This window comes from Sardina pilchardus, chromosome 9 (assembly GCF_963854185.1).
Source record: "Sardina pilchardus chromosome 9, fSarPil1.1, whole genome shotgun sequence".
NCBI classification, from domain to species: Eukaryota; Metazoa; Chordata; class Actinopteri; order Clupeiformes; family Clupeidae; genus Sardina; species Sardina pilchardus.
The window spans coordinates 28,753,404-28,778,291 of NC_085002.1; the positions used below are offsets into that span (position 1 = coordinate 28,753,404).

The 24,888-nt window shown below is 45.3% G+C and overlaps 2 protein-coding genes across 3 annotated transcripts in view; both read right to left on the reverse strand.

Annotated features, from left to right (window-relative positions):
* Positions 1-2,961: 2,961 nt before the first annotated feature.
* Positions 2,962-7,726, reverse strand: si:dkey-19e4.5 (UBA_like_SF and PTH2 domain-containing protein). Of its 2 annotated transcripts, none has more exons than XM_062544609.1 (7): positions 7,449-7,726; positions 6,473-6,589; positions 6,134-6,205; positions 5,967-6,038; positions 5,468-5,565; positions 4,268-4,382; positions 2,962-4,167 (listed from the first exon to the last, which is right to left on the reverse strand). In XM_062544609.1, the coding sequence occupies exons 2-7, from the start codon at positions 6,578-6,580 to the stop codon at positions 4,081-4,083; spliced, it is 552 nt and encodes a 183-aa protein (XP_062400593.1). In that variant the 5' UTR covers positions 6,581-6,589; positions 7,449-7,726; the 3' UTR covers positions 2,962-4,080. The 2 variants fall into 2 exon arrangements, with proteins under 2 accessions (XP_062400593.1, XP_062400590.1); XM_062544606.1 differs by having other exon boundaries at positions 5,967-6,041; positions 7,449-7,725.
* A 2,841-nt stretch (positions 7,727-10,567) lies between these two features.
* The window catches only part of plxnb1b (plexin b1b), an 83,908-nt gene continuing 69,587 nt past the window's right edge, over positions 10,568-24,888 (reverse strand). Inside the window, exons 17-40 of the mRNA XM_062545717.1 lie at positions 23,792-23,958; positions 23,347-23,498; positions 22,367-22,472; positions 21,530-21,666; positions 21,047-21,223; positions 20,337-20,577; positions 19,381-19,623; positions 18,795-18,971; positions 18,330-18,478; positions 17,681-17,781; positions 16,959-17,176; positions 16,406-16,584; positions 15,933-15,999; positions 15,459-15,605; positions 15,048-15,213; positions 13,986-14,089; positions 13,562-13,646; positions 13,108-13,274; positions 12,800-12,960; positions 12,355-12,502; positions 11,722-11,786; positions 11,323-11,398; positions 11,048-11,122; positions 10,568-10,706 (exon numbers count right to left, since the gene is read on the reverse strand). Of these exons, the coding sequence (XP_062401701.1) occupies positions 10,602-10,706; positions 11,048-11,122; positions 11,323-11,398; positions 11,722-11,786; positions 12,355-12,502; positions 12,800-12,960; positions 13,108-13,274; positions 13,562-13,646; positions 13,986-14,089; positions 15,048-15,213; positions 15,459-15,605; positions 15,933-15,999; positions 16,406-16,584; positions 16,959-17,176; positions 17,681-17,781; positions 18,330-18,478; positions 18,795-18,971; positions 19,381-19,623; positions 20,337-20,577; positions 21,047-21,223; positions 21,530-21,666; positions 22,367-22,472; positions 23,347-23,498; positions 23,792-23,958 (3,413 nt within the window). The 3' untranslated portion in view covers positions 10,568-10,601. The remainder of the gene's footprint in view (positions 10,707-11,047; positions 11,123-11,322; positions 11,399-11,721; positions 11,787-12,354; positions 12,503-12,799; positions 12,961-13,107; positions 13,275-13,561; positions 13,647-13,985; positions 14,090-15,047; positions 15,214-15,458; positions 15,606-15,932; positions 16,000-16,405; positions 16,585-16,958; positions 17,177-17,680; positions 17,782-18,329; positions 18,479-18,794; positions 18,972-19,380; positions 19,624-20,336; positions 20,578-21,046; positions 21,224-21,529; positions 21,667-22,366; positions 22,473-23,346; positions 23,499-23,791; positions 23,959-24,888) is intronic.

Consider the following 24,888-nt stretch of genomic DNA (forward strand, 5'->3'; position numbering starts at 1 on the left):
GCACACGGGGTTTCCGGAGCCCCATACCAGGGACTACGACATTAGAGGTAGGGTCAGCCCCACCTTAACTGGCTATGAATGGAATATGAGATGTCGCTCTTGTGGGATCTGCCCCATGATTGGCCAAGGAAACTGACCTGCGTGCACTGTTCTTTTCCATCACTTGTAGTCCCTCCTTTTGCATATCCCTCTGACCAACACAACCCTAAAATATAAACCTAAAACGGGAAAATATAAAAGGGGGAACATGGAGAAGCTGTTTTCTTTCTATTACTATTGTGTGCGTTTATTTATAGGCTGCATCAAGTTTGTGCTTTGGAGTTTTTTCTTAATGTCGATTACGCAATTCTTGATCCATACAATAGGCTACCCTACATGCTCTAATGCAATATTGTTATACAGTATACAATATTATTAACATTTTTAATATAGCCTACTTGACGATTGGTGGCGACTTAATGTGATATGACGGCATTAAAGCAAATATTACAGCGAGTAATGTAAGCGCCCGATGTATCCATTTGGCCAAGTTTCATTCTCACGTCCACGGCGAGGGCGTGTTGAGGAAATTGAGCATGAATGGATACAATGTAGCCAGGCTTCTATTGGTTACTTGTATTTGTTACATGTCACGCGGCTGGTAGGCGTAATATCATTGGTTAATATAAAAACACACACGTCATTTGTTGCAGTGGTCGGGCAAAGAGTGAGCCCAAGTTTTCAGCAATGAACAGTCTGCATTTGGATAACGAGTAGGCTAGTTCTCTCGCCGCAGACTGTTATGGCTGTTTATTGAAATATGTGTAGCCTATTGCTCGAGACCTAAAAATAGATAGGCCTACACCTAGTCGATTTATCTGATGTGTATGAGGCACGACAAATTTAGTGTAATAATGGCCCTGGGTTCTTTGCCACACCCAGTCAGATTAAAAAAAAGAAAACACGATTTTAAAAAGCAGGCTATAGGTGGAAACGACAATTATTTCACCTTCTCAGGTTTGTGTTCGTCGTGTTATTCAGAAAATGTGCTTGCTGACCGAGACGAGCTTTTAGTCTGCAGTTTTTTTCGCCACAGAACGACCCAAGGGGGTGGGGGAAGGGCGAATGAGCCTTTACCCATGACGTAATGTGCATAGACTTTATTTATTTATTTGACCTATTCCTTGTGAATCACTGAAAAACGACCGTGGCTTTTATTAGGCAACGCCTCAATCTACAGAACAAAGCTCAAATAACAGGTTTTGGTGCGGCGCTCGTAACATGCCTTGCCATCTTCATTCGTGAACGTCAAAAACCAATTGCATAGAAGAGTAGCCAAGTTGCTAAGCGAACTCCTTGATAACTAAGGCCATTTCACAAGATGTCGCCACCGTAGGCTATAATAAATCCACTTCCGCTGAAATGTAAAAGCTTGCCACCTGTCCGCTGTCAATAAATTCTATAGCCTAAACGCTTTATAAAAATGCATTAGAAGCCTAAAGTTTGCCGATATTTACGTTAGAAGATCTAAACATGCAGAGACTTTCCTCTACAACAGTTTACAGGAACATGGAGACACTTTACCCTACGAGTATTATCAGGCTCATTCGACATGCAGCGCCACGCAGATCCGACTGAACGTTACACAATGCATGTTAGAAGTCGAATGAGCCGATCAATCCATAGACATGTTATGTATTAATCTTAGTTCAACGAAGCCGGAATCAAGGATATGGTCAAAGTGGCTTATTGTCATCAAGCAATATTTCCCCAGTGTTATTTGCGATTCCTACAGTTTCTCTCCACAGCTGAAGCAGCAGAACGGTTTTCCAGTAAAAATGCAATAGACGCTGGGATTTGTGGACAGACTAACAGGATAACCTTTGTTCAGTGGGATAGGCGGAGCACGTGATTAAATGTCTGTTCCATTCCAAGTTCCCCGGTGATCATGCCAGACCGAAGCTTAAGCTCTACAATGCTGCTTTTGTCGATCTGAATGGCCTTCACCCTGACAGCCCAGTCACGTGGATTTTAACAGTGGAAGATACTCGAGCAATTACCCGTTTGTTGTCGCCTAGTATATACTCAACAAAAATATAATCACAAGTTATTTTTAACACATTTTCCACGAGTGTAGGTTTTTCGTTTCCCCACAATTTGGTCGAAATTTATTACTGTGCACTTCACCTTTGCTAAAATAATCAATCCACCTGACAGGTGTGACATATGAAGATGCTGATGAAACGGCGTGATTATTGCACAGGTGTGCCTAAAGCCTGACAGACTTGGACAAGATTTGGGAAAGATTCTTGAAAGATTTTAACTAATACCCCTAATTCAAGCTTTACTCAAAAGACTACAATATTTCAAGAATCTTTCCCAAGTCTGTCAGTGTAAGGTAGGCTTTCCCTTACACAGGTCACAATAAAAGTCACTCTAAAAATGTTGCTCATTTGACTTAATGCAGCGCTACAGATTTCACTGAACATAATGCATGCTGGATTTACACAATGCATTGAAGAAGTCACATCACACCAACCAACCAAATCAAATCGGCATATCAACCCACAGACATATTATGTATTGACATGATTGTATTGTGTAAAAGTCCCGCATGCATCATGTTCAGCCCAGATCTATACAGTGGCGCATATAGCCGAATGAGCCTAATGCCACAAGTTGAGGGGCCGTGCAATTCGCACGGCCATGTCATGGTCATGAAATCTCCCATCACTGTAGGTGAGTTGTTTTGAGACTACTGATAGAGTATGATGTCCCAAAACCAAGCCAAAATCAGTAGCGTACTATAAAATACAGATTGTGCCTATGCAACATGTTCAAGATGAAGACCCCTTTGTCTTCTTGTGTTATTAGTTTTCTTTGTTTGCTGGAAAACGCTCAGTGACCATGTCATTATTCAATCTCAACATATTGCACTTGATATAGACCTACATATGGAAAAAAATTGATACACAGCGTTACTTGTGATTCGTTCATGTCTTGTTTTGACACTCCTTCGTCTCCATTTATCACACTTAAAACCGTTACAAGTATTTTTCTGAATTAAGGAAGAATAGGAACACGACACATTTGTAAACATACAACATCAACCTTACCCCATGCCTAATAACAATGAGCACAGGGTTCAGATCTGCAATAGTGTTACAGAGCTATCAAGAGCATGTTATGAAACAAACAAAAGTCCCCCCTGTTTCAGATAAGAGCACTGCACTGTCAAGATGACCTCTTCCCATCAGCAGAAATAAAGTTAAGGTAACAGAGTCCAACAACAATTGCAGGGGAATATTAAACATGGCACTGCACAATACATATGGGAAAGCTGGCCAATTTTACGTTGATATGCATTAGTTGTTTCTAAAGGGAATCCTCGGGGAGAGCATGTCACTACCATAGGCTACATAAAGTACACATACATTGATTTTAACATCAAAGAAGCAGTAAAGGAAAAAAATAAAAAGACTTTAGTGATGTGGTATTCTTATTAGACATTTGAGGGACAGTTATCCTACATCTAAAATCTTAATTTTACAAGATATCTTTTCAACGGCAAACTACTTTGGCTTGAAGATCACCAAAAAAAAACAGGGTCCTATTATAAGACTTCCTCATACATATTCATGGAACGCTGGTCACAAATTGGTGTTGAAATAAGACTAGTCATGGAATATAATTTCACAACGATCATGATTTTCCCTTTGCTATGGCCATCGTTCTTATCACCTTGTTCTCTTTTGTCATTAATTGTAAACTCAGGCGTGCAAACTTTATGTCTCTTACGTAGACATGTGGCGCCTCAAGAAAACCTAAGATATCGCCATCGCTCCCGCGGAGTGGGCCGCCTTTCCATCGCTCTTATCAATGACACGAAAAGGAAACAAATAATATGTGTATGTCATTGCGACTATGTGTGTATGTTAGGGAGGATGGTGTCCTCGGAATCTTTGCATTCTTTTTTGAAAATGGGCTGTTTTATAACGCTTGCATGCCAAGACTTGCTGTTGTGAGGCTATGCCGCCCCCCAGTGGTTAAAAGGTGGTACTGCATAGCCATTAATTTTCACAGCATCCTCGAGGTCCGTGCTCAAAGGAGTTTTAGACTTCCGGTGACGTTGTTGACCATCTCCTCCTCTCCAATGATAGCCAGGACGGTTCGAGAGCCTGACTCCACCTGAGAATACAATATACACCAAATATACACATTAAGGCAACACTGTCATTCTCCTAACACATGCTGGTGGATACATTTAGATGAGTAATGAGTTTCTAACCTGAGTCAGTCCTGCGTCCTGTACTAGGTATGTCGGCAAATTAAGACTCATTGCCAAGGCCTGGAGTTCCAGCAGGTGTGCCATGTTAGATCCCTGCAACACCACCTTCTTAGCACTGCAATTTGATAAACACAAACGACTTTTAGCCAAGTGTAGCAACAAACACAGAGTTGCTTTTCGGAATAATTCCAAATACTCAATTCTAAAACGGATAGTTCCAGTCCTTATAGTTCCGATTATGATTGGCTGAATCATGTTCGATGCCGTTGTAAGACCCAACACAAACATGGCCGAAACGTTGGTATCAATAGATCTGAGATTGAGACTGAGTGTGCGGCGACATAATATTTTTCTATAAGTTACGTCCTGTGCCAGCACCTCAAAGGGTGTGCATTTTTATTTTTTCCTATAGTAATGTGCTACCACAACTTACACAAAAGTTAAAGTAGCTGTGTCTTGATATTGCATAGCAACCATTCAGATGGAGGAAATATATTTATTGGCGGATGAATGATTATCGATGAATACATTGTTACATTACTCGTTGCTGTGCCTTTGTTTCATGAAATCTTGCCAGATAGACATAGTAACTAGAGTCTGTAGTTCACACTGATTTTTTTACAGCTGAAATTGCTGTCTGTGAAATGTATCTTGCAGCCTGCACATACACAGTCACAGAAAAGGTATACTATTTGTTACAATTTGGCAAACTATGGCTAGATCCACACTATTCCATTTTTGTTTGAATTCGAAAGACTTTGGTTATGTTCTCGACTCTCATATACTCATCTCATATCGACTACTCTGGTGTTTTTGATCTCTGGGCTTTGGGCCGTTCATTCATGTTCATTTGATAACTTCGGCTTTGCTTTTTAATGTGGACAGCGAATCCGCAAATCCGTGTTCCCTTCCTGATTGGATCTTGTGAGTCTGATACATACATACATAAATACAATACACACACACACACACATATCTATCTATACATAAACACACAGATATGTAGGTCATATACTCTCTCTGGTGCTCTCGTTTCTTAGCAACCCTCCTACTATTTGTACTTTGTAGTAGTATTTGTACCTACCCCCCTCACTTTTATTCAACCGGAGGAACCGGAGGCACTAAGGGACGCATGAGCATTGTGCCAATACGAAACAACATAAATGGCTTTAGTGGAACATGTCTGCAAAGTCCTCTTACCCAGAATGGTCCCATTTCCAGGCCATCTCCCTCCAGCTGTTCTTTTCCTGCATGGCCTGGTACAAGCCCACAGCAGCATGACCAACCTGGGCTGCCACCTTCAAACAAACAGAAAGGTCATCTTCAGTTTCTATCCAAAGGTGTCATACGCCATTAAGACATACAGAATTGATGCTTTAAGTTGTCCTTGTCGTATTCTTAAGCCAACCTCAACACATCCATGAGCCTTCTAATATGGATGGATGGATAAATAGAAGATAATAAAGTACAATGTGTCAGTTATGCGATAAGTTACGATCCATATTCCTGTAGGCCATTCAGTTTGTGTGGTCACTGAATGCAATTCCAAATGTGCACAAATAATTTGAACATCTTTGAAAATGTTACTTAGCGTCTGAAACGTTTCCTGTGATTCCAAACTCTGTGAAATACACTACTGCACACTTCTGAGGGGAGAAGCTTCTGAGAATTTAAAAATAAAACCACTGATTGCCAGTACCTTGCCGACACCCATCGACAGATCCATGTTTACTACAAACACCATTTTGAACATCAGATCCTCATCCCCTTCCTCCTGAAAACAAAGGGGCAGGAAACATTGAAATATGCTTGGCGCACAGGCAGAAGAAGTGCTGTATCATAGTGTACCTGCATCGGCTATGTCACCTCATTCTCTAGCTTGTTGAAGTAGTACATGGCGGCCTCTTCTGCAGACACATTTCGTGTGTGCAACAGGGCCTGAAATGAAATGAATGAAAAACGGTGAAAGTCAGATATTTATCAGTCACTATTGTACAAAGCCCCTTACAGCATCCTACACAGGCCACATTCGCATCTGGGTCACTTGCCTAGAAGGCAAATATCGATCATGCAAAATATATAATACAGTATATTAAAACTCACCATCAAGAGTTTATGCACCATTGGCTTTTATAAGAGAAATGAAGCAAACTGGTACATAAACGTACTTGGAATAATGAAGTCAGTAGACCAACAGTGTGCTACCTGTTTTGCAGCCTCCTCGGGGATGTCCAGCTCCCGCAGCTGTTGAAGGTAAACTGGATTCACCTCCTGGGCCTCGGGGTCTGCTGCGGACTGCTCTGAGGGCTCCATCACTTATTGCTGAATGTACAATTTAGGCTTGATTAGTTTCACACTCCTGTATCAGCATTAACGTTACAAATAATAGGACACAGCTCAAGGCAGGTCAAAGGCGGGGCAGAAACATTTCACTCAAGGATGTGTCATTGCACGTCAATCTGACACTTTACTTAGCGTTACTGATAATGGGGGCTTCACTGCCCGTGCAATCGCAGAGTCTTGTTTTTCCATGTATTTCTGGTAAATGCGTGTAAATATTGACATCCAATCGTCGCTTGTACGTCCTATAATATAGCCACAGAAGCAGCGCGCAGGCACAATTTAATTACAGAGTGATGACTAGACTGGGGACGGTGTTACATCATTCTCTAATATCGTGGCGCTTGATAGAAAGGATATTCCAGAGTAATTCTTTAAAACCAATTAATTTGCCAGTCCATGTAGATATCAATACAGAAATGAACTCATTCATGTGGCTTGTCAACATCAGTATAACGTCATTTAGCAAAACCGTTCAAGCTAACAATTTCATGTGGACATTACTCATCATGATCTCCAAAAAATGTGCCATAACGATCTCGTTAGAACGCACATAAAATATTATAGTCTGCTAACTACTGACGACCATACGTTAGCATTTCATAGCATTTGAAAACAAAATTCATTCAAATTCAGTAAGCAGAGCTAGCTTTTAGCAAGCTTAGCTCCGTAAATGACCATGCACACTGTCTATAACTAGCCATCTTAATGCAAACCTTTAAGACGCTATTAGAAGACATTGGCGCATTTGATTGCTTAGATTGCATGTGCAAGTTTAATGCAATCCATATAACGCAACGACTAGGCGATCATTTTCCACATAGCTAACAAGTTAGCTTACCTGTTCTGCGTAGCTAGCTAGTTGGCTAGCACAACTGAATTTATTTTGCTAGCGATGCTAGCAATACTCCTTGCGTGTGCAGCTGTTTTTTTTATCTGCTTTCTAAGGCGTAGGCTGCAATTGTTGGATTTCTGTGATTGAGAAAAGATACCATTTGCAGGAATACAAACGGCGTTCCGCAGTAGGGCGTGAGCTGTTCACTGTACTTTAACTATCGATACCATTTTGAGTACAAATCCTGCGATACTTTGTTGGTTGTACAGTGACGGATATTGTCACATATATCTAAATCCGGCATCGAACAACTTTCCAGTAAGATACGTTCCTCTGTTTGTAAGACGAGCCGAATAATAGTTCACACGTCTTTGTTTTTATTTTGTGCGACTGCGAGCTCACAAAAATGCTCATTCAGTCTGAGTATGACAGAAAACTAATTCTTCAGAAAGTCTTCACAGCGTGGAATTGTATGCAGAAAGTTTGTATTTGGATTAGGTTTTGCACGGTGTTGATGTAGGATATGGTAACCATTACCATTCAGATCTGCATAGTAGGCCTACTTATAAAATAACTTACTGTTCAACATGCCGGACCATGTAAAAAAAAAAAAGAATAAAAGAGAATAAAAGAGAAGGCATGCTTTTTTCCATGACATAGCATTTTATTAAACAAGTAAATGGGCTACACTGAGGATCTGTTAAAACAATATTTACACGGATATTAACAAAGAAAATGCTGTGAAAACGAGCCTGCTCTACACTGACGATTTTTTTTACAACCTAATGAACAATAATTCATCCCCTATCTGATTGGTCAGTTTTTAAGCTTTAACTGGACAGTCATACTCAGCGAATTTCAATCACAGAGACAGAGCTAACAGAAATTGTGCAGTTGTTAACCATAACAACCTTTATTTTCCACGTACCCACATGTCCTACTCAAGCAGCTTCTTATTATAGACCTCATCACACGCATGGTGTATTATAGTGTATTCATATATATATCAATAATCTACGTGAATACGTAAATGCATTTCAGACATCAGACTGTGTGGACTATGGGCAAACAGTTGTTTTTTTCTTTTTTTGTTCAAATTTAACATGATGTAACTACAGGTGCGTAAGTAGACGTTAGTGTTCGACCTCCACTGACCGTCATGGATTCTGCTGTCTTTGCTGCCATCGTGTGTTAAAAAAGAGAACTACATTACCACAAAATCAGCATTATCCACCACTCCCTCCAGCAACATTCACGTCCATAATTACAAGGCAGTATGACTTCATAGGCAAGTACCATACAACACAAATAACTAAAAAAAAAAAAAAAAAAATTAGTCACACATAATCACTTGATTGGTCTTATTCTGGAACCACATTGAGGAATGTTAAAAATACAAATTTCAAAACCATATCATATGACAATGATTTCAGATGGTTTATCGGTCCGAAAAGTTCATCTTTCAAAATAACCATCCTTGAGTGACTCTTCACAACAATATCAGCAAAGCTAAAGAAGAAAATACATGTGAAAAAAAAACCCAGAAATGGATAGGCCTACACTCCACAGTGAACTATCAAACCATCTTTCAAATGCACCATTGGTTTTTAACACTGACAGGTTTAAAAGCAGTTTGTTCAACAGACCCACTCTGGTGTTGCACATAGTGGCATCAAGCTTATGGAGTAGCTCTGAAGTGTTTATGAAATGTGTTCACCTCTCATGGTACCACATGGACACAAAACAAAACACGTAACATGTGACCAGGCCCTTCCTCTTGATTATGATGCGTTCATTCCTGAACCTCCTCTTTGCTCAGCTGTACTGTGGACGGATATGTGCTGGTTGACAGATATCGTGGGTGATGAAGGGAGAGGGCTTGTCATTAAAACATAAATAAATAATTAAAACATCAAGGGATCATAATTTATGGTAGCTTCTTTTGTTTGCCAGTGATATTCAGAAAAGGAAGAGGAAGTATACACAACTAATGCCCAAACGCAGCTTTCTCATGTCAGAATTAAACATCCTGGGAGAGACAGGAGCTAAAAGCACACACACGCACACACACGCACGCACACACACGCACACACACACACGCACACACACGCACGCGCACTCACGCACTCACGCACTCACGCACTCACGCACTCACGCACACACAGAAAGGGGAGAGGTAGAGAAAGATGGGAAAAGCATGTTGCTTGCTTGACACCAAAATGATGTAACATACAACTTTGTGATCATCTCCACCAGCCACAAGGGGCCAAACTCCCAACAGCACTGTGGTCCACAGCCACCATGTCTGGACCAGTCGGCAGGTCCACACCACTTAGTCCATGTGAACGAAGCTGCTCCAAGAGAACGGAGGTCAGTCAAAGAGGATCAGGAACTCCATGTCCTCCCAAGAAGTGGTTGAGGACATAATCATATCCTCTCTTGTGTAACACACACACACACACACACACCTACCCAAGGACAACCGTGTGAGTGTATGTGGCGTAGTGTCCTGTGCTGTGGACAGTGGACAGCATGCGTGAGCACAGAACTCGTGCTTCTCCTAGACACACAGCCCGTGGCCCATTCTGCTCCATGATCCTGCTCCACCCAAAAGAAGGATTCTTTGTGTTCATACCCAGTATCAGCTTTACCAGTCAGGAGGCCACAGGCTTCTGCGTCCGCGTCAGTCCATTGCTTCCAAGCACTCCTCATGAGTAATATGTGATTCGTTTTCAGGACCAGACTTTATTTTTTTGGAGGAGGGAGGGAGGGGGGGGGTCCTCCTCGACTGATTCTGTATGTGTCCGTTCAAGCCGCTCTGCACTTGAACAACATGGAATGTGATAACTTGAATAACGCAAACCCAAAGGGCCCCCTGGTCCTCCATCAAAAGAGCGAGGGCATACACACACACACACACACACACACACACACACGGCTGTGTTTTAGACCACTTATTCACAACACAACGCCCTACTAGCCTCCTCAATGTCTTCAACTGAGTGAGAGACTGTGTGAAGGCCCCTCCTCCCCCAAACTCCCTCTCCAGGGAGTCTTTTTGAAGTGTCCAGTTGGTCTGCCTGCCCCCCCCCCCACGCTTTCTCTCTCCCGCCCCTCCCTTTTCTCTCCCACGCTCCCCGCACTCTTGTTCCTGGTCGGTCACAAGTCGGTCACTTTGTTTTCGACGGCGGCAGCGATCTGCTGTAGCCTGTAGCCCAGCTGCATCTTCTGGGCCGTGGTGTCCTCCTCCAACGCTCCAATAATCTGTCAGAGAGCATCCGGGGACATGGACAGTGTTACAACAACCAGGCAACCGTTACCTCACGACAGCACATGGCTCTTCCTCAACTAGCACAACAACAGGCAGAAGTCGCCCAAGCAGAGAAAGTATTACTTGGATGGAAGTGCCAAACAATCGCTATTACATCGACATCCATCAATACAGGCAGGGTACATGTTTAAGATAGTTACAAGACATAAAAAAAGTGTAAAGATGAAGGGCTTGAATGTTCTAATGAAGCATAAAAGGCTGATGCACTATAAATCCACAACTGAAAAAGGAGAGCAGTGCATTCTCATAATGCTCCTGGTCCTCCAACACTCACCTGATCGTAGTATTTGTTGATATACTTGTATAGCTCATGGAGAGCCACCAGGTAATTCAACTCCCCTGAGTAATTCTGGAGACAGAATAAGATCACATTCATATCACAACATCACATTAATATCACAATATCACAAAAAGTATCACAATCATCTAGGTCTCATACATGTTTATTACCATTTGACATCACATTCAATGGTCACACAGACTACACATTTGGAAGCAGATCTGAACAAAATGACACGCAGTCTATGCATGTTCTGTAAAGAGCGTTACCCTAGAAAGCTCAGCCAAGGCAGAGTTCATCTCCTGGTCACTCGCTGAGATGGTCTGTCTGATATCAGCGTAGTATCTGCAGGAGGCGGAGGGGACAGAGGAAGGACAAAAGACAGACATCTACTAATGAGTGGACTGCAGGACTAGGTGCACTGGGCAGAACCGAGGCGCTCAAGTGTGTGGCTGCATTGGGAGGTCACGAGTTCAGCGCTCGGCTTGGCTTTCATCACATTCCAAACCTGCCGTTAAGGCCCATCTGTGACAAGCAAAAGCGCCTGGATAAAATCGCTTGCTTCATGAATTTGCTTCTCCTCAAAGAATGGAGGGGCGTAAATCAAAGGACTATGGGGGTTGTAAAACCTGTATGTAAGTGTGTGTGTGTGTGTGTGCGTTTCTCACCTCTCCACCATCTGCTTGTAGCGTGGGATATCTCTGGCATACAGCAGTTTGTTGATGGGCGAGTCCTATTCAGCCAGGCGTTACAAAGGAAGAAGACAAGGGAGAGGGAGAGGGAGAGGAGTGAGTGCAAATGTTTCCACATACTCTCCTCCACGCCTGCCTTTCATGCTGTACTCCACCCCTCACACCTTTGCCAATCCATCCCCTCCCCCTACACACACACACATCCAATCCTGCCCCACATTGGAGCCAGCTATCCCGAAATGGCTGCAGCTTTCACACATATGCTACTTCACACCTCAACTCATGTCTCACACCCCTCTGGTCCTTCTCTCCTTTCTTCCCTTCCCTTCCCTCCCTCCCTCCCTCCTTCTCTCCCTCTCTTCTCTTGCTCACCCTGCCCAGTGTGTGCCCAGCAAAAGCATGTTGCTCGGTTGACACCAGGATGATGTAACACACAACTCTGTTTTTGCCGTTTGCTCTGCCAGACTGTCTACCCCAGCCGCCAGGGGCCCAACTCAGCCAAGGCATTCCACACACCCCCTTTTTTCTTCGTTCCTTTCATTCAATCGTTCTTTCCTTCCCTCTCTCTCTCTCTCTCTCGTCCCGCTCTCCCCGTCCGCTCTCGCTCACCCTGCCCAGTTTGTGCTCGGCGATGGTGCAGGAGTCCATGAAGGTCTGGGAGATGACCGACAGCACAGCGTCCACATGGTCCGACGCCTGGACGTCAAAGATGAACTGAGGGTTCTTCACAATGTTGATCCAGAACCGCAGTGGCAAACTGTTGTGGGGGGGGGGGGGGGGGGCAAAGAAACACAGGAACCATTTATTTCTCTCTCTCTCTCTCTCTTTCTCTCTCTCATTGGAAGGTGGTCTGATTTTCCACAATGTTCCGTGCTGGAAGTACATAATGGTTCTTACAGCACAATTATTTAGTTACACAAGCAATAAACATGTGGTAGGTATTAAAACCACACACAAGAAAAGTGCTGGGGGCGTTTGGCTTTGAGAGGCATTGTTTTAGGAGACCTCCTTCTGGAATTTTCTTTCTTTCTTTCCTTTCCCTTCCCCACCCTACCTGTTGGTTTTCCAGATGTGGATGGTCTCGGAGTCGGCGATCCCGTGGTGCGCCGCCTGGTCATCCAGGAGGTCGAAGAAGTACTTGACGGCTAGAGGCACCGGCCGGCTGGTGCTGAGAATCACCGTGAACAAATCGTCCACAAACTTCTGGAGTGTTCCCTAAACACAAACACAAACACACACACACAGTATGAGTGAGGAAGACATTGTTGCACTGTAGACGAGATGATGTTTTGGGACAAGACGTATGACCAAAACATTCTTATTTGGTGTGTGTATGTGTGTGTGTGTGTGTGTGTGTGCTACCTTCATGGAGAGCAGGCGTGTGAGGTAGATCTCAGGGATGGCCTTGGCCCTCTCCCGCTCCCTCAGGCTGCCCCTCCGGTGCTTGGGCAGCTCGGGCTCCTCGCTGGCCTTGACCAGGTGCCAGAGCCGCACGCCGCCCTCGTCGGCGTCCTCCAGCATCGGGGTCTCTGCTCAGGGAGGAAGAGAGGACGCCAGTCAGAGGGGGAATGCCCACGGCACAACGCTCACACACCAGGGCAGGAGCAGGGCGTTGGAAAAGTCAAAACACTGTAGCACAGCTGTGCTGGGACCGTGCAGACACATGTGGATGCTTTAACAGCCACCCTCACTATAGATAAGCAGGATCTGTGAGTGAGTGAGTGAGTGAGTGAGTGAGTGAGTGAGTTGTATTTGAGTTGTGTGTGTGTGTGTGTGTGTGTGTGTGTGTGTGTGTGCTCATGACCTCAATACTTACTCTCTCCTGCCACGTAGTCGTGGTTGTCATGGTGAATGTGTTTACTGTGCCGTGGGACCAAGGCCATGTTGGCTCCATCTGGAACCTGAGGAGAAGAGACAGGAGGTCAGTGCGGGCTGCCCCCTAGTGGTCCTCACGTGCCTAACAGCTCACACGCAAGCACCTGGCCATACAGCATACAGCAGAGCAGCTCCCACGAGCTCCCAGCACGGCTACAGAGAGGGACGGATTCACACAGTGCTCTCTCACAAGCTCTGCTACACAGAGGTGTTTATTTGCATGTTAGCATACACTTAGAGCAAAAAAAAGGGCAAACTTGATCAAGATTCAGTCTTACAGCACTGCACTCAATGTTCTTTTTAAGGTCATATGCAAGATACTGTGTGACAAGGCAGAGCACTCTGGGGTTGTTGTAGTCCTGCACCTTGTAATGTTGCAGTGTGTTGAGCCGCTTCCAGTTGCCCTGCACCACAGACGTCAGGTCCTCATCGGAGAGGATCAGGTGGCCAGCCACACCTGACCGCCACTCTGCAGCACAACAAGGACACAACAATAGCTATTAACACCACAAATGTTACATGGATGCGGTGGACACACTCTCAGTTGACCTGCCGGTGCACTTCATGGGGCTACGTGTAGTTTCTTCAGTTTAAAACATTCGAAAAATGACCTAGAAATAGCACCAGAATGCAAACAAATACACATTTTGATGCTAATATCAAAACCACGTCTGTTCTGTGTCACCAAGATATCCAATAATCATGAAAACATGCAATACTACTTTTCACCTCCAGGGGCACTGTATTAAAAACAATGCACGCCAAAGGGCCACTGCAATGAATAGAATAGAATAGAATATATACTTTTTTGATCCCGTGAGGGAAATTCAGTTCTCTGCATTTAACCCAATTTAACCGAATTAGTGAACACACAGCACACAGTGAACACACAGTGAGGTGAATCACACAACCCAGAGCAGTGAGCTGCCTGCCCAACCAGCGGCGCTCGGGGAGCAGTGAGGGGTTAGGTGCCTTGCTCAAGGGCACTTCAGCCGTGGTGGACTGGTCGGGGATCGAACCGGCAACCCTCTGGTGGTCATGGTGCATTCAGCTCCGACAACTAAAATTCCACACAGTTCAACCCCCTGCTAGTCTGGCTATCACCATAATATTTTAAGATTGAACATTAGTCTGGGGAGTCTGTGCTTGATTTCTACTGCACAAGAGGCGTGATCAATGAGCATAGTTCAAATGATTGTGCGCTTTTGGATAGTCCTTCAACCAATCAGACCAATAATCCAGGTGCGCCTTTTGGATCAGCTAGTTTTTGATTGGACCCAGAAGATGGACAGGAAGCAGGAGAAATAGATGTGCAGGATTCCAGCCTGAGCTGCAGGGCGAAATCCAGATCGCCGGCAGATCAGACAAGGTTTACCCAGCCTACCCCACTGGTGCTTCACACCAGGGCCCACGGCCAGTGGACTCACCCAGGTCTAGGGAGTCGGAGTGGGGTCGTTGGGAGAAGGATGTGCTCTTGTAGACCTGGTCCAGGATCTTCTCTTTCACCTGGGTGATGGTGTCACAGTCCAGGACTTTAGCAGGGACGGTCTGGGCTTCATTTGTCCCTGTGCCCTGCATTAATACATTCACTGTCTGGGAAGGGGAATGAGAAAGAGACCGAGTGAGAGAGAGAGAGAGAGAGAGAGAAGTTCATTCAAATTGATCAAAAATCTAGTTGCTAGAGTTTGGAAATGATACAGTGAGACTTTGATACTTTTCCAAAGCCGCTGTATAAAAGGGCAACTTTCTATGAATCCTTACAAATTCTCAAACACAAACAAACAGGACTAACTTGACAACATAAAAAAACACAGGCAGAGCGAGAGGCGCTCCCTCACCAGGGTGCGGTACTCCAGGTCCTCCCGAAGTAGCCGGTTGTCGTTGAGGGTGTACTTGGCTTTGCCCGTGACGGCGTCCACCGGCCCTTTGTCCACCTGGTGCTTGATGGCTCTGAAGAGCATGTAGAGAGACTCGCCCGCCGAATCCTGCCACAGGGAAACAACAACGCCACCAGCGAGTGAGCGAACCAAGAGGATACAGACGAGCACAACTGTTTGGCAGAGGCCCGTCTTCTTAGCAGGCATGAACGCACTCTAAAACACACATCCTGCAGCCCTTCGCAGTTTTATGATTATTAGCTCCTAACTGCGCGACCAGATGGGCTACTTAGGCAGCTGTTTGTGAGCTGACGATGGCCGCCGTCCCGGCTCAGTTACAGTTACGGTTCTAGCAGGACTTTTAGGTTCTGGCTTATTTCCACGTTCCCCCGCCCCCGCGCCTCCCCGCCTCCCCTCCCGCTGTCCGAATCTTACCCGGAGGAACGCGTAGAGGCAGATGGACATCCAGTTGGTCAGCAGTTTCTCCACCACTGTCTCCGTCCTGCCAGACAAGCAAGGAGAAAGAGAGAACGGTCAAGGCTTCTGGCTCTGCCCAGGAGACGCCAATGAGATCCAAAAGCATAAAGATGAAAAGTCGCCTGACAAGACAGCGCAGAACGCTCTCACCACAGAGGGAGCACAACACTGCAATGGGACACGCAGAGAAATCTCACACACATTCTCTCCAAGCCCTACACACAGACACACACAGACACACACAGACAGACACACACACACACACACACAGACACACACACACAGACACACACACACAGACACACACAGACACACACAGACACACACAGACACACACAGACACACACAGACACACACAGACACACACACACACACACACACACACACACACTCTCCTAGACACACTCCTCGGTCCCCTCCCAGCTCCTCACCTCCTCAGCATGAGTTTGGGGTTCTTGGCCACGTACTGCTCCACCAGGTCGTTGAGGAGTGTTTTGAGGATGTCGGTGAAGTACTCCAGCTTGCCGTGCAGCGCCACGGTCAGCAGCGAGGCCACGTAGGCGCGGTCCCGCGGCGAGAACGTCCGCTGGCTCTCCAGGGTGTGGATGAACTACGGGACAGGACCGGAGACGGGAGATTAATCTCACACAAGAGAATGAGAAGACTGAGAACGTCTCACAAAAGTTCTCAGGCAAAAAAAAAGAACAGGAATCAATTCAACTCGGAAAAACATTATTTTGTCCTGGGATTCAATTTGCAAGGTCTCAGAGTAGTGCAATTACATACAAGGGATTATATGACAGAAAGGCAATGTGCCACAATACTAGGCTTGCTAGCCTCTCTTGCCACCCACTTCCTGTCCGTCTTGAATCATCACTTATAAAACCGACTTGACCTCTTCGGTCAGAGCGAGGACACGCTGTCCTGGAGCTAAAAATGCACACTGGGTCACCGTGGCAACAGAGCAGAGCAGAGCAGCGTTACCTTGGTGAGGAAGAGCTTGCTGTTGAGCAGGTTGGAGAGCTGCACCAGGCCCTGCTCCACGGTTGCCCGGCGACACTCCTGCACGTCCAGGTCTCGGCGCAGGGGCGACTCGCGGTGGCCCGGGAAGAAGATCCGCTCCGCGTACCTCCGGTAGTCCAGGAACGGGATTCCCGATCCCACCAGGTCACTGGACATGTCCATCATCTCCGTCATCAGATCTGCGGAGGGGTCAAGGAGAGGGTAGAGGGTTAGGGGTTCTGGGTTAGGATCAGGGGTCATGACCTCCACACACAAGCCCAGGCAGTGTGCTGACGTGGAAAGGTCACGGGTGAAACGTTTGAAGATGTCTCACTTCAAATCAGGTGTCTCTGTTAATACAGTTAGACGCTCAGTTTCAGCTAGCCTCTGAGTCAACTGAAAGCTACACCACATTTATGTGAGGATTAATATGTGAGCTCATTTCATTGAGACATGACATTTGAAAGAAAATAAAACCGATCCCCCTAATATCTAGAAAGACACACAAATACATTTCCACTGAGGGAGTGCTCAAAGTTTAATCTCTTCAAAATGTCCTTTTTTTGTTTTCCTTTGGTCTCCCATTCTTTCATCTGAAGCCTTTATCAAAAACATTCCTCCCATGTCTTCAGCTCCTTTTCATATATTCGCTTCTCTCCCTCTCTCTCTCTATCTCTCTCCTCTCCTTCTTTCTCCTTGCTCACCCGTGAACTCCTTCTTGCAGCGGTCACGCACACTGGTCTCCAGATTCTCCAGCTGGATCTGAACCTTCTTATAATCTCTCAGGGCCTGTTTACTCTTCCTCCTGTCAGTCAGTCACACACACACACACACACACACACACAGAGAGTGAGAGAGAAAGAGAAAGAGAGGGAGTTACAAAGACAGACGACACCTAATTCCCACACTTGGCTGCCACTGTGCTCAATAAGAACCAGATGGACCTCAGGCTCCTGTGACTGAGTGTAATTCACACCAGAAAGAGCAACAGCAGCAAATCCCCATGTCAAGGTTCAGGGGATTATGATACTTCTAATAGGCTTGTGATCTATGATTTTTTGCCAATTAGTGAATCACTTCAATGCATATGTATTAGACGTATTTATGATGTACCATGTCTTCAAGTAGTAAAACAGAAGCCTATAAGCGCACCTGAAGTGTGAAATAGTGTTAAATCTGCAAACAAGCGCAAATATTCACACACTTGAGAAAAGGTCTAAGGAACATAAGGAACATTTTTTTATATTTCCACAAATGTGTTCCAGTTGAACAGTTAAGAGAATGTGTTTGTCTCTGAACTCTCTCAGGTATGTCCTTGTGTGTAGCCGTTCTGACTCCCGCTGCAGGTCATACCTGTATATGAGCACAATGATGAAGACGATGAGGGCCACAATGGAGGCTCCCACGCCCACTCCGATCTTGGCCTCCAGGGGGAAGGTGGACTGGCTGAGTGTGTCGTACTGGACTCGACCCAAAGAAAAGTTCAGGTTGCCCATTTGCACCTGTGGTTGAAGGGGAGGGGGGCAGGTTGCATTAAGATAGGGGTAGGAATCACAGAGGGCCTCATCATACAATACTGTCAATATGTCGACAGTCCATGATAACTATAGCATATAGTGTAGGGTTGTTGTTGTTGTTGTTGATGTTGGTGGTGGTAATGGGGGGGAGGGTATTACAGTTAGAGGTGGGGATCACAGACAATGGAGCAAAATGTCAAAAATGTATGTTATTTTTATGACAGACAGACAGACAGACAGACGGACAGACGGACAGACAGACACTGTGTTGATAGCGAGAGCTGTAGTAAGCGGTACTCACGGTGAACTCCGGTAGAGCGTCGGCGCCGTCCCGTCTCCTGCCGGGGCCTGGAGGAGGCTGCTGGGGCGGCGGCTCACAGTACAGGTGGTTCTGGGTCAGGGTCTTGACCGCACACACCCCCTCCCCGATCATCGCCACCACCTCCTCCTTAAAGATGGCCAGGTCCAAATTCTCCCCCTAAAAACACGTAACGCGTAAAGATATTCATGTTTAGGGTAGTAAGCAGCAGACACTTTGTCCATGATAACATTAGAACAATTAATAATAACAGTAAACATAGAGCAGTATAGTGTACATAGATAGTAAAGATACAAGTAAAGTAATGGTTCATGTGTTTATACTTTGAAGTTCTTCCACTGACAAATGTGCATTAAAATGGAGTCCTACATTTGCAAGTACACACAAGTACACAACACATACATTAGATTAAATTATGTCTGATAATAGCTTGATGACCACTCTGCAAAAGGCAGCTAGAAAACGCATTTTGTATTGTGTGTAGTCCGTTGCTAGATGCCTTATTATCCCCTGACCAGGGTCATTCGTCCCTCCCTGACCCTCCTCCTCCTCCTCCCTCAGTACTGACCTCCACGGAGATGACGCTGCCGGGCTTGTAGCGGAAGGGCTTGCTGGGGTCGTGCTGGTTCAGGTGCCGCAGGGTGGCGTTGAGCTCGTACACGAAGGGCGTCTGCATCACGGCCTGGAAGTCGAAGCGCAGGTTGTCCAGCAGGAACTCCACCTGCACCTGTCCATCAAGGGCGTAGATGTCCACCGCCGGGGTCCGGCACAGGAGCTGCGACGTGGTGTTTGGTTCACAGCGTTCCACGTACTAACAGGGAGAGAGAGAGAGAGAGATAGAGAGAGATAGATAGATAGATAGATAGATAGATAGATAGATAAATAGATATAGAGAGATAGAGAGCCATGTGCAAGAGGCACAAAATAGAGGGGAATAAAGCATACGAGTGAGTTGAATCTCACAACAGTAATGGAATCTATCAGTGGTGGAAAATAGCTTTTGAATAGACAATTTTGAACAAGCATTGCAGTGAGAACACTAGCTGGCTGCAGAGTTGGACATAACCTATACTACCAAGACAACATTGATACAATCCATGATTTTCTGCAACCAGACCTCTATGTAACACCCCCATGACTCCAAATTGGTTCAGTGGTGGTTAGTGATGTCCCCCCTTCACTGTTAAGTGCTTTTGGTGCCTTGAAACGCGCTATACAACTTGTGTGCAACCTGTTGTACCTAAAAACATGGCAGAACTCTCCAGATGCTCCCAAGGCCATTTGCTTTATGAATAAGCCAGCTTTAGTCTTTCACATTCTTCTTTTATGATCAACTGTTTATTGAGTTTCATAAAGACGGTTACATGAAACTAGCTTACCTATGATCATGTAAGAGTGGAAAACAAAAATAAGACATGAAAAGAGAGAATAAAAAGGGGGAGTTGTTTACATTCTAAACTGGAATTGCTACTGCCATTAATTAGGCCATCACAGCACCAGCTCACTGGTCAGGCAGAGACGCACCTTTTTGGCCGAGCAGAGCACGCCTTTGGGGCAGTCGGGTTCTGGGACGATCCGTCTGTGCCTCCCCAGCAGGCTGTCCTCCGGGGCCGGGCCGAGGAGAGCGGCGGTGCGGCCACTCTTCCTGCTCCTCCTCTTCCTCTTCTTGTCCTGGCCGGACTCCGCAGGGTAGACGGTGACCATCATACGAGGCTCCTGGACCACGTCGAGGTTATGGCCGTTCACATAGATCACTCGGCCACCGCTGTGGGTGAAGGGGGGGCAGCACAGACGTTATTACACTACACATATCACATATCAAACACATACACACACATAGGCACACACATACGCACACACACACGGATACACACGCATGCACACACAGCCACAAACACACACAGGCATAGGAACTGGGAAATTCCAACACTGTCTCACAATCATGATGATATATATATTTTAAAGTGCAACCGGAAGCAAGAATGACTTCAGCTGTTTAATTTAGTATGGATATCATTTGTGCACAAATAAAGGACAAGTCTTCATTAGAACTGAGCAAAAGAAAAAAGTCAATCTTAATTGCACATACATCTTTATCTCACAGTGTGAACTCACACACAACACACACACACACACACAGTACACACAGTACACACAGTACACACAGTACACACAGTACACACAGTACACACAGTACACACAGTACACACAGTACACACAGTACACACACACACCTGAGGAAGCTCTTGGCGGGGAAGGCTTGTGTGATGTTGGGGTTGGGTGTGTAGTGATACTTGGTGCCGTGGAGATGACGCTCACTGTTGCCGTAGCGCACCGTCACCGTGTGCTCCCCGACACTAACACTGCTGTTGGTCACACACTCTATGGAGGCCTCCTGCACATTCCCCACACTAAACACAGAGAGAGAGAGAGAGAGAGAGAGAGAATATACCTTTATACGCTATGCTTTGGGAAAACTGTCTTTGTGAATAATCATGTCAATACAGCTTTACTGAATTGAACTGAATTGAATTGAATTAGATTAAGAGAGAGGAGGAGAAAGAGAGAAAAGATGGAAGAAAGAGAGAAAGAGGGCAACAGATAGAGAAACAGGAAGGAAGGTAAAGGGAACATGAATCAAAGAGAGACAGAGAGAGAGCGTGTCTCTCTCTCTGTGTGTGTGTGTGTGTGTGTGTGTGTGTGTGTGTGAGACTCACATGGTGCAGGGCACGGCGCCCACCAGCACGCTGATGTCACTGGGCCGCCCCGTCAGCAAGTTCTGGCCTGACAGCGTCAGAGACGTGCCCCCCGCTATGGGCCCACGCCGAGGAGCCACCTCACTCACCAGGGGGTCCTGAGAGAGAGGGAGGGAGGGAGAGGGAGAGAGAGAGAGAGAGAGAGAGAGAGATGATGGGCAGGGGTACAAAAGAGGAAAATTAAGTAGGAGTTCATCAATTTCCCCTTGGGGATCAATAAAGTAGCTATATACATATCTATCCATCACAGTATCTCTGCTACTCAGAGTCTCTCAGTGGTAGAAAATGGGTCTTTGAAGGGACTTTGAATAGAGCTTCTTTTTATCTTTTCAAATATTGCAGCAGAAAGCCTCCAAATGTAGAGAGTGAAGATGCATCTGGCCCTAAACCCAGAGAAATAACAGACCCAGTGACCCCTGCTACAGTATGTGTTATAATCCATCTGACTTTCTCAACCAGTCCTAATCCAATCCCACAATTCCATATTCTAACTCCGATCTCTCAATTCCATAGTGTTCCTGGTCTGATCACTGCAAATTATTTGATTCTGATCAAGATAAAAAAAACTTAGATTTGGAGGTGTTAGATAATTCATATTGTTTTAAGAGTGAAATTCTTATTCAACCTTACACTATAATCTTATTTCTAGATTTAATTATCTTAATTTAAGAAATCTTGTCAAGTGAAATTATCTTGCTGCATGGAGAGATAATTTCACTTGTTTTGAGTACCTTTTACCTCAAATTCAGTGTTTTTAGACACCCTTTTTTGCTGTGGTCATGTGTGGTGGTCGCTCACCTGGTAGCTGAAGAGCTGACTGGACAGACCAAAGCCTCCGCCACTGACTTCCACCAGCACGTGGCCCGACTTCTCCTCCGCGCTGGCTTTGGTCCGACACACAATCCTACACGACAGAGAACACACACACACACACACACACACGCACATTACATACACGCGAGCCCCAGCCCTGTCACAATAACACTCCAAACAAACATCACAATAGCAGGTGTCCCAGGGTTAATCCTGTATAAATCCAGAGGATATGTATCTATCAATTCATCGTGAACTTGATCCCCTTCTGTCCCAATTTTTTGGCGACTGCCAATGTGCTGAGCACTCAAAACTGTGTAGACGCTGTGTAGCGTAAATAACCCCTGCAGCAAACATCTGGGGCTGAGAATATGCACGTCCCGTCAACAATATTTACAGACAGTTTAGCATACATGGATTGAGTTTAGTTGTACTACAAACTTTTTCAATGAAAAAACAAAACAATTAAATGATCTTTGCAATGAAATGATCTTTTAGTCTTGAGCTGGGACAAAGCCGATTCCATGTTTGAGCACTTGACTGTGTGATTGCCACTGATCTCAAAAGCACGTTCTTTTGAACTCAGTGGTCTCTTTAGCCATAAGCCAAGAGAGAGGAAGTAGGTCCCAGTGATATTACAACAGCTAAGGGACCAATCATAATCAAGAAATCAGCAAATCAGAAATGCATTCAATTTCGCAAACATAGGAGAACGTTTGCAAAGTTTTTCGTCAGACTTGAGTTTTCAGTCTGAGGAGATAGGTCTCCGCGAATATACAGTGGAACTGGATGCAAGGTTGATGAAGACAACAATGCAATTACAGTTAGAATGGAACGTTGACATCAAATCATTCAAATGTAACTCTTAAAAAAAAACACCACCACTGTTTGCCAAATTTGAATGCACCTCCACCAAGACTGGAGCAATCAGTTTCAGAATGCTCGACATCAACCAGGTGTTTTACCTGGAGGAGATCTCGTAGAGGTTGGGAATGACCTCGCACGGCACCCCGGCCACAGTGACCGAGCCCTGGATGTCCTGCGCCTTCTGCCCCAGGTTGGAGCCGGTGATGGACACCACGGTGCCGCCCTCGACCAGCCCTGAGAGAGGCTCAATCTGCAGGACAAAATCACAAGGTCATCAGGAGGACCATCAACCAGCTACGCCAATGACTGAACCTCAGATTATAAACAAAGTATCTGTTGTTCCAACCCTCTAGCAACAACTATTTATAGCTACGATTAGGGTCTGGTTAAAGCAATGATAACAATTGCTCGACACCAACAACGACCTAAAGACTGAACTTCATTTTCAACAAGCTAGCGATGTAAAATATTGCTACACACACACACAGTCACTCTCTACCGTAGGTGTCAGGTTGGCATGTGTCATGTTGCGGTAAGACTCACGAAATGGATGACGGGCGCGGGGCAGGTGTCCTCCACGGACTGGTGGCAGGAGCCGCTGTAGACGCACCTGGAGTGGGCACCGCCGCACCACACACAGCTGTAGCGCGACTCCGCCGTGTGGCATCGGCTGCAGTCTGAGCGGCCCACCGAGCAGTTGTACAGAGTCACTGAAACACACAACACACATGAATGGGTCAACACCATCGCTCCAACACACACACACACACACACACACACACACACACACACACACACACACACACACACACACACACACACACACACGCCATTGTCATTCATTTTAGCTACAACAATACTTTTTTGGCATTATGCTTATATAGTAATTTCCTGTGTATTAGCCGCATTGTGTATGAGCCACTCGACAGTGTTTAAAAGAAACAAAGCCATATTAATACCATATTAATTGCCCCCATGTATTAACCTCAAAGCTGAAGAAATTATGCAAAATCAATGTATAAACCGCAGGTAATAGTGGGGAAATTACGGTAGTTATCAATCTTGGTGTGAACAGCCCTTGAGAGTACAATAACCATGCAAACACACAATACACACAAATATACATGGACAATAATCTTTTCAATTTACAACATGCAGTCAATGTACAACATACAGGTACAGATGTCAAATTCAACAAACAGGTCCAGGTACAGATTCAGTGAAACACACACAGAACATAAATGCAGTCCAACAGTGGACAACCAGTGACTGCAAAAAGGGGCAACATTCAGTTGTACAATAAGTGTCAGGGAACACTCAAACTATAAAAGTTCTGCTGAGCAAATGAAACATACAGCACACAACGGACAACCACAGTTCCAACAAACCAAGCAAACAAGAACATTGCCCAGATTTAGAACTTTTGACACTTTTAAGTATCATTTTCGCCTTTATGAGTTACTGGTTTGCAAGATGAACCCTCAAAGCTACTTCTGAGCTTGGCAGCGCTACAAATGAACCGATCTGTTTACTCTGTCAGTGCGTTAGCCTTTGGACAATTTTACTGCGACACATATGAGGAATTACTACTTTTGGGAGACAGCAGTGCTCTGTGAAGTGAAAATACTGACCCATAAACT